The 12,875-nt window shown below is 38.3% G+C and overlaps 1 protein-coding gene across 5 annotated transcripts in view; it reads left to right on the forward strand.

Moving 5' to 3' along the window:
* The window catches only part of LOC118442358 (uncharacterized), a 249,162-nt gene extending 236,580 nt beyond the window's left edge, over window positions 1-12,582 (forward strand). For all 5 annotated transcript variants that reach the window (XM_085661918.1, XM_035867867.2, XM_035867869.2 and 2 more), the window contains 3 exons: window positions 972-1,302; window positions 6,568-6,779; window positions 12,170-12,582. In XM_085661918.1, coding sequence (XP_085518044.1) covers window positions 972-1,302; window positions 6,568-6,779; window positions 12,170-12,342 — 716 coding nt within the window. In that variant the 3' untranslated portion in view covers window positions 12,343-12,582. The remainder of the gene's footprint in view (window positions 1-971; window positions 1,303-6,567; window positions 6,780-12,169) is intronic.
* Window positions 12,583-12,875: the final 293 nt, after the last annotated feature.

Consider the following 12,875-nt stretch of genomic DNA (forward strand, 5'->3'; position numbering starts at 1 on the left):
CTTCGTATGCTTAACGGTTTATAATATACTCTTTTAAGGGCCCTAAAACCTTTAAGGAAAGGGACCTTTGCACTTAAGACAGACATGCCAAACGTTAATATCGATTATCGGCTCCATGGAATCGACTAATTGACATTGAATTAACAGCGCCACTTTAACGCAAGCGATTTTCTTTTAATACACCATAGATTTAAACCAGCACCTTGAGCACGAACTAAAGCTTTTCTAATCCTTAAAAATCGACTTGATTATTAATAGGATATTTATGCTAGTCTAATGACTAACTGCCGTATTAAATACTTTTCTAATGCTCAACCTGTCCCCGCTAATTCTACCTGAGAAATATACGATTGGGATATATGTAGAAAAGAGAAACGAACAAAAAAAAATAATTACAGATATATATATATATATATATATATATATATATATATATATATATATATATATTAAAGAGAGATGATAAACAGATCGAAAAGCTTTTAAAATTTCTGACGAGTCCTTCGGAAATACGGGGAAGGAGGAGAAGAAGAAGATAAAAAAAAATAAAAAAGAAAGAAAAACCATATCTATCGAAGATCATGACGCGTTACGTGATTCGTCGTCGAATGATTTGTGGAAACGTCTTCGGTTGCTCGGAGCTTGTCAGCGACCTGCTGCGTGTGCCTCGCAACGAGCCGCGTTTTATGTAGCCCGTTTATCCGCGAAAGGTTGTCCGTCGTTTCCCAAGAGTTTCGACCTTCGATCTTCGATCTTTCCTGCTCGATACGATCTTTTAAAGAACGGCATCAACATCGATCGCACGTACAAAAAGTAACGAAGTTAAATCGTTTCAAATAAATTATCATCCTTCGCCTTCGTTAATCACGTTGAATTATTATAATTCTTGCTCTTCCGTATTTCCTTTCTTTTTTCTTTATTGACCTTATTAGAACCTAAATCGAGACACGAATCTCTTCTTTTGTTTACAGTGTCGCCAACGTTGCCATCATTGGGAGAAGCAGCATGGGAAAGGGAACAGGAACGAGATCGGGAAAGAGAGAGGACACGAGAGAGGGAACGCGAAAGAGGACGAGATAGGACTGCCGAGAATGAGAGGGAACGACAACAGGAACGGGAGAGTGCGATCAGGGAGAGAGAAACGCGAGATCGAGAGAGAGAACGAGATCGCGATCGTGAGAGACAAAGGGAAAGGGAAAGAGAAAGGGACGTAGCCGTTTGCGTTATGGAACCACCCGACCCAGTATTCGTATCATCCCCTGCAGCACTTCTCGCTTTGCAAAGGATAAAGGAGGCATCTCTGTGAGTTATATTATTTTTTTTTCTTCTTCCTCCTCCTCCTCCTCCTCCTCCTCCTCTTCTTCTTCTTCTTCTTCTTCTTCTTCATTGAACCAATAATACTTGCAAAAATATTTCAATGGCACAATACACCAATGAAAATGAAAAACTCGGGAAATAATAACAAACAAATAAACATTAAAATAAATAAATAAGTAAGTAAGTAAATAAGTAAATAAGTAAATAAGTACGTGTGTCAGTCAAATATGATCAGCCAAAAAGACCGACTTTATTATCCATCTTTGAATCGGTCGAAAACAGCAGGATATCCTGACTCGTTCACTTAGCTATAGAATCCTCGATCGTTACGTAGCGCAGCATATTTCATCGAATGTATAAGCAACGTCCAGCGATAATAAGACAAGATCATACACTCGCTGTAAATCTTCCCTCTCTCTCTCTCTCTCTCTCTCTCTCTTTCTCTCACTCTCTTTCTTCTAGGTTATACGAGCTTGACTTTGGTGTCAAAAGAAAAAGAGAAAAAAGAAAGAGAGAAAGAGAGAGAGAGAGAGAGAGAGAGAGAGAGAGAGAGAGAAAGAGGCTTACTCTTGTCCTTCATTAAAAAAAAAAAAAAAAGAAAAAACAAGAAAAAGAATTGAGATGATGAAGGGCTGGGTAACGAGATGATTAGAAAACATTGTAATATCGTGATACCTATGCTAACAAACAGTACTGTGTGTATATATATATGTGTGTGTGTGTGTACGTGTATTTTTGAGTAGGTATGTATATTTTCACGATTTCATCATTTCTTTCATTCTTTTCTCCATTTCCTTGTACTTTTCTTCTTCTTAATATTACAAATCCCTATCACACATTCGTTTCTTTGATCGTCCCTCAAAATAAAGTCTTGGAATAGGATTGACAATTAAGCGAAGTTCCATCAGTTAAAAACAAAAAATCATCGTCTCGATTCGAGTTCACGTTAAATAATAAAAATAATATCGTCTTCTCATTATCTTCCAACGAAGTAAAGTTAACGTTAACATCTTTCATTCGACTTTTGACTTCTCTGACGCTTCTACCACGGTGATTCAATCCGATGCCGTTAAGCTCCGACCGATAACGATAGTTATACTTCGCTGCAAGTATAAATCACGACGCTTTGCTCACCCTTACTTCTCTCTTTCTCTCTCTCTCTTTCCCTTTTTCCGCACGCGCATAAACATAAACGTATCTTCTCGATACCCGCATACGAGCACCCCCCATCGAGAAGGAGAACCGCTTTGCCACAAATATACTCCGCTATTTCATCTTCCCGTGTATCTATTAGCTCGTCTTGTCGGCTCGTTCAGTCTGAATGAAAAATTGTCCGATAATCGTATCTCTCTCTCTCTCTCTCTCTCTCTCTCTCTCTCTCTCTCTCTCTCTCTCTCTCTATCTATCTCTCTTTATTTCTTGCATACGATAAACGTTAGCAAGTAGTAAATGGTTACTTAGCTCTCTTAAATAAATTTCATTTCAAAGGCTTAAATCAATTCTTTCACTGTGTTACAATTAATTAGATAGAATAAATCCTGCGACATAGATCGTATTGACGTACAACCTGGAAATAAGATCATTCGAAAAGATTCTTAGCTTGGTTACATTTTCGTAGTTAGCCATTCAAATGAAGGCAGAGAAAAAGGAAGCATGAGAGAGAGAGAGAGAGAGAGAGAGAGAGAGAGAGAGAGAGAGAGAGAGAGAGAGAGAGAGAGAGAGAGAGAGAGAAAGAGAAAGAGAAACGATATCGATCAAAAGTAATTTCGAACGGGCAAGTTTGCATTCGTGAATCGAGCACTGGATCTTACGACGATATCAAAAAGAAGAAAAGAAGGATCACGAAGGTACGTAGTAGGTAGATACATAGGTAGGTAGGTAGGAAGGTAGATAGGTAGGTAGGTAAGTACGTATGTACGTACTTACGTACGTACGTACATACGTACGTACGCGTCACCTTGAAAAGAGTTTCTACAGGGAGTGGCGGCTATCCTTCGTCGGGAACGTGCCCGAGCGCATGTTACCAGCGATCTTATTATAACCTTCGTCCAATTAAGCGGCTTTCGAATCGTCCCTGTACTCGTCCCAACGGAGTTATCGCGCGCTGTAAATTAGCTTATCCGGTTCTCGCGATTCTCGATCGAGTACCTTGAAACAAGGGGTGGATATAAGTCTCTCTTTCTCTCTCTCTCTCTCTCTCTCTCTCGTTCTCTATCTACAAAGAAATATCTAATTCTTTTAAAACTAATATGTAAGTTAACTATTGATCAATGCTTCTAATAAACAAGAAGAGAACTATCTTAAAAGAGAACTACCGAGTATCGTACTTATCTTATTATCTATGAAAATATCGATATGTCAACCTTTACGATTAAACTATATAAATTATAATATATCGAACGCGTCAATGGTAACGGCACAGTTACACTCGATTTTATGGGATAAGAAGAATGAAACTGATCGATGGTGGTTGTCTCGAGATCGTGTAAATTTATTTCTATTGATTCGAATAAAATTTGAACTTTGACCGACTAATCCATTAACGATTCGAAATCCGTAGCGAATTCCAAAGTCAGGGTCGGTCATCGTCCGGATCTCTTTCAACGAAACTTTCTTCCTTATATCGAGATTCCCGAGAAAGAGAGAGAGAGAGAAAGAGAGAGAGAGAGAGAGAGAGAGAGAGAGAGAGAGAGAGAGAGAGAGAGAGAAAGAGAGAAAGGGAGAGAGAAAAAGAGAGGGGAGAAAGCAACACGAATTCACCGTTTTTGTAACGTTTCGTGCGGACGTTTGTGAAACGAAAGCGGATCTAGATGATCTCGCCCTGGCCATACCAAAAAACAGGTCCCACTGGAGTACCAAGCGTCAAGATAAGATTGATCGAACGAGTTCGATACCAACGCTCCTTGTCTCATCTTTTCCCTCTCTCTCTCTCTCTCTCTTCCTTGCTTTTTCTTTCTTGGATTACACCGACTTCATAAACTTACGAAAAAGGACAGAGAAAGAAAGAAAGGAAAAAGAACAGAAAGAAAGAAAGAAAGAAAGGAAGGAAGTAAATAAAAGAGGGTGAGAAGAAGAAAGCTAAAATCTCTTTCGAGAATTCCTCTTATTGTTCAGCCAAAAAAGGTTTCTTTGACTGTTCAACGAAGAAACGACTCACAGAGGGTGTCCTTTATATATTCGACGGCTCGTAAAATAACGCAACGTTAGTGTGGCGAGACAACTTTTCCTTCTTCCTCTTTGAAAATGACTACTGTATTTGCTAAGAAACTCTGCTGTCTTGCATTTCATCGATTAGCCTTAATATATATTTGTCCTACCAACAGGCTGTTTCAATAATCTTACTTTTACTGTTAGGGAAAAGAAGAAAAGAAAAAAACAGACAGCCACACACATACATACAGCAGAGAAAAAGACATACACATATACACGCACACATACACGCACGCACACATGCACACACACACACACACATAACCAAGGAAATATTATTCGATCTTAATAAAACGAATAATCTCGTCGAAGACATTTTGCGTTATTTGATAGGTTTTGATAACAAATCGTAAATCCTATTGAATATTATAGGTCTACGAAGTGGAACGTAACAACGTCACGCTCGCTTAATTGTTCGGTGCTTGGCTATACCCTTGAATTTATATACTCGTAAACGGGGTGAGAAGAAACGACGATGAAACAACGCGGAAGCTGTATTCTCGTCAACCGAATCGAACTAAACTATACTGAACTGAACTAATATTAAAGATCTAAGAGAAATCGATTATCGGTATATATTAACAACATCCAAATTCCTTTTCACGATTTTATCGTGCTTGTTTTCTTCTTTTTTTTTTTGTTTTTTTCATGAAACTCCGATACTGACGTTGATTTTTTATTTTTTTTTTTTTTTTTAACATATCTTTCGTTCGTCCTTGTAAAACACGTGAAAGAAAAAAATTCTATGTCAATTTAAAGAAAGAAAGAGAGAGAGAGAGATAAAGAGAAAGAGAGGGAGAGAGAGAGAGAGAGAGAGAGAAAGAGTAAAAGAAAAGATGAAGACGTCGCCACGTAGCCACCATATCGGAATTGAAATCGGTCGTCAGATTTTTTGCCAATCGCGCGTTCGCTCGTCATAATCAACGTCACTGGCAATACCGCGTGGCGTATAGTTAAAAGAATGCTTGGACAAGAACGCGTTTGAAAAAGTGATCTCTTCGTGAAGCGGTCAGGTTCTACTCTTTTCAAAGAGAGACAGACACCGGCTGTCGAGACTTCTCTCATTGATTGTACATCAAAACTTAACATCGTGATTTCAATTGATGATTGCCTCCTAACTGATCAACGTACGGATCCTAATGACACTTTTCCACGTTGACGATGCAAAATCTAAAAAAGGTTCGATTGAAATCGAAGATGATTCGATTCTATTCGATTCGATTCGATCCAATCCGATCCGATCGGATCCGAGCGGATTCGTAATTACTGGGAAAATGATTAGAAAGTTAAGAAAGAAGAAGAAGAAGAAGAAGATGAAGAAGAAGAAGGACGGTGGCGAGTAACCGGCTAACCGGTTTCGAGGATAATTTATGTGCTCTTCCTTTCTCGCCGATCCCCTCCTCGACAAATCGGTCGCGTGAATCATCCAAGAAGCGAACGATTCGAACGCGTCTTCGTCGTCGTCGCCGTCGTCGTCGTCGTCGTCGTCGTCGTCGTCGTCGTCGTCGTCTTCATCGTCCTCTCGTCTTATAGATTCGACCTTTCGATCTTATATGGATATGAATCGAGAATGTCGAATGAGAAGGGGACCGTTGTGTGTCCTCGCTTTTCAGAAGATAACAACAATTATCCATATCGATGATTAATGCTATTCCTCTTTTGACAGCCTTCGCGAGTTTTATTCTTTTGTTAATGATATTTTCAAGGACAAAAGTTCTTCCATAATATTTAATATGCCTACCAAAAAATTTTTCTTCTTCTTCCTCTTCTTTTTTGTTTTCTTTTTTCTTTCTTTTTTTTTCTTTTGATCAAAGAATCATAAGAGAAAAAAACATTGCACTCTTAATCACATATTAATGCCACAATGTATCTCGTAATATATCTTGAAATTTTTCGATAGAACTAATAATGTAGCAAACAATCGCTTTTAATGGAAAAGAGAAAGGAAGAAGAAGAAGAAGAAGGGGGGGGGGGAAGAAGGGAAGAAAAATACGAGGGAAAAGAAAAAGTGAAAATTTGTCGTCATTTAATTGATTTCAGTGTCTTTCACAAACGACCAACGTTGGCGAGTGGCATCGGATTGAGCAGTAGAGCCAATGCCGGCGTGGGTGGAAACGGAGCTAGTTTAGGGGTCGACAGTGAGTGCGGCGACGCGTTGAAAAGGCGCAAGGTTCACAGATGTGACGTAGCAGGCTGTGACAAGGTCTACACTAAAAGTTCCCACCTGAAGGCACACAAGAGAACTCACACCGGTAAGTTAATAGTGAATTTCTTATAGATCGATCTAAAATCCATTGAAATTCGAAATTCTTAAAGAGTGACAACAAGAGGAGGGTATGCTAAAGGTTTTCTTTTCTAAACGTGCTGGTGTTTCTTGAAGGAAGAGCAACTCGTACATACATGACCATTTATTATCGTGTCACGAAAGAAAAAGAAAGAGAGAGAGAGAGAGAGAGAGAGAGAGAGAAAAAGAAGCTGAAAGAGGTCGCACACTCTTCGTTACCGTGGATCGTTATACTACATATATATGTGTATGTGTACACACACACATATGTTCTGTATATACAGAACGTCGAAAGAGCTCGTACTTGAAGAATTTCCGGTGGATAGGTACCTTCGTGAAGGCATCGCTGCTATATCCAGAGGAGGGCAGAGGCGGCGTGGAGAGGGCGTGGTCGTGAGAACCAGGATCTTTTGTCTGGTCCATGCTTCGACCACGACTCGTTGGAAATCGCGGTGCTCAACCTCCGACAATTAACCTTGATCCTACCTTCCTTTTTCGTCTCGTTATCCTCTCTTCTCTTCTCTCGCTGCTTTATTTTAATTTACTACAAGAGAGCGAGAGAGAGAGAGAAGGAAACAGAGAGAGATATGTATATATATATAGTTGCAGCTATAGGTACTTACTTCGTGTAGAGAAATTAGAAAAAAAAAGAAAAAAAAAGATAAAGATAAAGGAAAAGAAAAGGAAAGAGAGAAACTCAACGAATCGCTACGATGACATCCAAAGTATAGTAATGAAATTTTTGATTACTTTGCACATTAGGAAACGGGCATTATTACTTTACTACTTTTACGAAAGTCCAACGTCGTGATCGTTCGATACGAAAGGCCAGAACCTGATATACCAAGCTCAAACCACCGTTGTAAAGCGACCCGGAGAATAATAATTGTTTCAACGAGTGCGCACTGCGCGCTTCTTACCGTGTAAACTACCGTCTATTCGTCATTCTAACACCATTGCATTATACCGAGAGCGCAGAGTGAGAATGTTATATCTTTACTCGGTCTTCTATATACCTTCTGCATTTGCTCGGCTCTCAGAAGATGTGGGAAATGCCAATTCGTTGATCGCTGTGATCTCTTCCATCATATCTTGTGCTTACCATATTTCTTTTTGAATAACATATATATATATATATATATATATATATATATATATATATATATATATATATATATCCTCCTACGGTGAAGAAATCGTTTTTATTTTTGTTTTCTTAACCGAAGTCTCCGAGAATATGAAAAGAAAAAAGAAGATTTAAATAAAAATTGACGCGGAATTAAATTATAATAATTATAATATAAATAAATACGCCGCATAGGAATCTTGTAAGAGGCACGTGTATGTGTAATAACTAATGGCTCTTTAAAATGTTCCACTAACGTTACATCTTCCGATACGACGTAAATTAAACACAGTTCATGACACTATCTGAATAAAGTTTGTAACATTTATAATGGTACATCCTCATATGAACGTACAATGTCAGAGGTGCTTCGATCCTATCAATTTGGCTAAACATGTTATATCGATAACGGATACAACCTCCATTTTTTGATTACTTTTTTAACGACACGAGCCGTACCTTCGAAGAAAATCTCGATATAATACCTCATTAGATTGTTCTTTGAATTATCCTAATGGCCGTTCTTAACGTTTTCAAATTATTCCGTACGAGTAAAATTTGAGAATCGCTGAGTGTAAAAAGGAGAACTCGATGGCAGAAGGTTAGCGTGACCCTTGATAGACAGGGATAAGGTTTAGTGAGATCTTATGTATCAATTAAAGCGAATTAGCCTTGGCATAAACTTGACAACGACCGTGAATTGGTTCCTTGTATCAAAGGATATGTCGATGTATGTTGGTATCTACTCAATACCAAGCACGAATACTACGCGTATATAAGAAGAGAGAACTGCGCTTCTACTTAGAATTCTTGCTGACAGGTCTACTATTAACAATGCACTTGTGCGATATGACCGAAGGCTGCGATTATCTACAATACCACCAGGGAAGTTAATGATATTTCCTGTTAAACACGAGTCTCGACATCGTTCAACGTTTTTAGAACATATTTCAAAAATATTATTTATATCTAACTTGTATTAGATCTAACGCTAAACAAAATATTTGATAATGACAATGATTCTACATTGAAATTCTTAGATTCTACGAATGTTCAAGATCGATTAAGAAAGATCTCGTATAAGTTGTACGCTCGTGTTCTTCCGTGTTCCCCATACCTCTTTCAAAATCTCATTATTCCTATGACTAAAACTATTATGCATTCCTCGCGAGATACGCATCCTGTTATTTGCTAGAATGTTATGCACAAATGCGTTGCTTTTTATGAGAGAGAAAAAAGAGAAGAAAAAAATAAGAGAGAGAGAGAGAGAGAGAATAAAGTTCATTGGAAAAGCGAGAAAAAGATCACGCGAGTTTCACAACTTTGTTTAAAAAGCAATAAGTAACGTTCATTGTCAGATTTACATTTTTATCCTATTAAACCTCATAAATATAGTCGATTCGTCCCTCGTTAACGGCACGCATCGTCATTTACAGTCAACTCAGCCTCTTTCTCCTTCTCCTCTTTTTTCTCAACGAGACGCGACGCGACGCGATAATTATGCTTCATGTGGACAGAAAATTCATGGTATAAGGAAAAGGAATTGCAATATTATATACTTTCGATGATAAAATGATAATAATTAAATCAGAGTAGCTTTCGTCGATGCTTCAAAAAATATTAGATGATATTTCGAAATGATTTCTCTCTGGATTTATCTCTTTCTCTCTCTCTCTCTCTCTCTCTCTCTCTCTCTTGTTTCGATTGGAAACGATCCTAACAACGTCCTAACGATAATGAAAAAGCAATTTCAATTCATCTCGATAATATAAACAACACTTTTGTTTCGTTCATCGTTTACTCAGAAATTCAAATGATATAAATTTTTTATCACAAAGGAACGAGCTGAACGTTTTACCTACTGTCGAAAGAGAAAAAAAAGGAAGAAAGAAAAAAAAAGACAGATAGACAGAGAGAGAGAAAGAGAGAGAGAGAGAGAGACAGACAGACAGAGTACATTTGAAAACGAGTAATTAGCTTGGATTGGAGGCGTTAATGGTGGCCAATTATGTCGAAGCCTTCATTAAAATGAACGATCAAGGATGGCTCTTAATTAATCTCGTTGAAAAATCGGCGAGAGAGCTCGTAAAATGATATTACGGAAGGATCACGAAAATTTTATAAAAATCATTCCCCAATTCCGTACGTCAGTACTAGACGTCACGATTATTAACGGAGAATTGTTAAGAGGGCTCATATCGTCACTTCGTAAATGTCATCGGGAAGAAAAAGAGAATATATAGGGAATACTTAAAAAGCCCGAGTTCAAAATGTAAACGGAAATATATAAAGAGAGGACGATTCAACAAAACGATAACGATAACGATAACGATAACAATAACAATAAGAACAACAACGATAACGATAACGATAACGATAACGATAACAATAACAATAATAAGCCTAAAGCGATCGCATTTTCCCCCATGGAAGACGAGCGAGCTATTATACAACGTCAAAAACGTATCTGTTCTATTGTGAAGGAACGCAGCTTGGTAAAGGTATAGTGCATTCGCTATACTTGCACGTATTATGCGGTCATGAATCGACGTTACAAATGAGTGGCTAACTTCGTCGTTACGGTTAACTAATGAGCTTGGCGAGGTAACGCGGCGTTAATCTATGGCGCAATAAACGTAACGCTTCTATGGAAAAATGTGATCAAAATGCATTAATAATGTTAGAATTAATGTCTGTTCCGACGGTATATACATACTTGGCACCATACGCGTTTCGATCTAACGTACCGTACGCTTTTACATTCACGAGGAAGAAAGAAAGAAAGAAAGAAAGAAAGAAAGAGAGAAAGAGAAAATAAAGAGAGATTGTGTGGGTGTCCGCTCGCGTCACTCGTAAATGGACTAATTACTCAAAATTACGTAAGCAACGACGCTACGACTTGTTTCCCCGTCATTAGTCGTTTGTACATTCTGAAAGAATTACATAATAATATTTCGCTCGATGATCGTTCGGATTTTAAAACGTTCGATTTAAATCTCTTTCTCTCTCTCTCTCTCTCTCTTTTTATCTAAATAGAAAACATAAAAATTTCGTAGGAAGACGAAGAAGAAAGATGGTGTAAATATAGTGATCAAACTCGAGATAGAAACTCGATGGCACGTCTCGTGGTCCACCTCTTTCTATTCTTCTCTCTCTCTCTCTCTCTCTCTCTCTCTCTCTCTCTCTCTCTCTCTCTCTCTCTCTCTCTCTCTCTCTCTCTATTTCTCTCCCTCTCACTCTCTCTCTCTCTCTCTCTCTCTCTCTCTCTCTCTCTCCGTCTTTCGATCAGCCATTATCCGCGTTTAGTCGAAAGCGCTTAATGGGATCGGCAGAGCATTCTCGATCGTAAAGTTCGATTATCCACGCTTCGTCTTGGTCGTGGTCTTCACTGGGAAGGACTGAAGTCGATTTTCAATTGCGTCATCGAGTTGTGATCGTTTCCACGTCCGGGCGGATGGTCAACAAGAGAGAGAGAGAGAGAGAGAGAAGGAAAGAAAGAGAACGTTCTCTCTCTCTCTCTCTCTCTCTCTCTCTTACTCTCTCTGTAATCTCTCTCGTCTTGAATCGAGAAATCCAACGTGGTGACTTGCATACAATAGAGGAGAGCGATGGGCGGTTTTCTGTACGAGATCCAGAGTCGTTGCAACGTGCGACAGCTGTCGAGACGTCTCTCGAAGAAGAGGGTCTTCTACGATAAGAGAACCGACTCTGGCCATGAAGATGGTTACAAGGACGTTCACGGCGTTACGAGCAATCACGCTGCGAAACGAAGCTACGAGCTCGCAAGAATAACGCGAAAGGAACGACCTCCGCTTGCAATAATTGGGTGTGAAAACGACACCAACGATTTTCTTTCTTTGTCTCTCTCTCTCTCTCTCTTTCTCTCTCTCTTCGCTCTCCGTTTTGATTATTATCTCTCTTGTTCCTTATCACATAGATATTATAAATCTATCCAAAATTTATAAATATACGAAACTTATTTTATATAAAATAAGAACTTTTAATTAAATAATAATAATAATAATAATAATAATAATAATAATAATAATTGTACTTTAATTAATAATTAATATCTATCAATATTGATTTACTTAATTGTTGGTAGATAACTACTGATACGGTAAACGAGAATTCTCTTTTAAAATGATAACACACAGAGACGTTATAAATTATTATTATTATTGTCGCATAGATAATCTCGTGTTAAGCTCATTTCTTCTTATCTGTTACAGGAGAAAAACCGTATCAATGCACATGGGAAGGTTGCACGTGGAAGTTTGCACGTTCGGACGAGCTTACGAGACATTATCGCAAACACACCGGCCAAAAACCGTTCAAGTGCCATCTTTGTCAGCGATCGTTTTCTCGGAGCGATCATCTCTCTCTACATATGAAGAGGCACTGATAAGCTAACGTCCGAACATGACAAAGATTGATATTACGAGAAGAAGAATAGAGAAAGAGAGAAAGAGAGAAAGAGAGAAAGAGAGAGAGAGAGAGAGAGAGAGAGAGAGAGAAAAGAACGGTGGATAGCGGAAAGAAGAAAAGGATGCTGTTGAGCTCAAACTCATCGACGCAACCACCGAAAAAAAAAGAAAAAGAAAAAAAAATCAATATTTAAAGACTACGACGACGGAAACGACGATTTTTACATCGGGACCTGAAGAGCTTAGGCACTAATTTAGGATAGTCGTCTCGTTATGAACGACAAAGCCTGGCCGAATGAAACTAGAGAAGAAAGTTGAAGAATTTTTAGATTGTTCGTTTAGACTTAGAGCTTTTTCTATATTTTTTTCTTTCCTTTTGGTTTTCTTTTCTTTCTTTTTTTTCTCATTTTGTTTATTTTTTCTTCTCGCTCTCTTTCTTTCTCTCTCTCTCTCTCTCTCTCTCTCTCTCTCTCTCTCTCTCTCTCTCTCTCTATCTATCTCTCTGTCTCTA

Source organism: Vespa mandarinia, chromosome 16 (assembly GCF_050613455.1).
Source record: "Vespa mandarinia isolate Hongniang chromosome 16, ASM5061345v1, whole genome shotgun sequence".
NCBI lineage: Eukaryota > Metazoa > Arthropoda > Insecta > Hymenoptera > Vespidae > Vespa > Vespa mandarinia.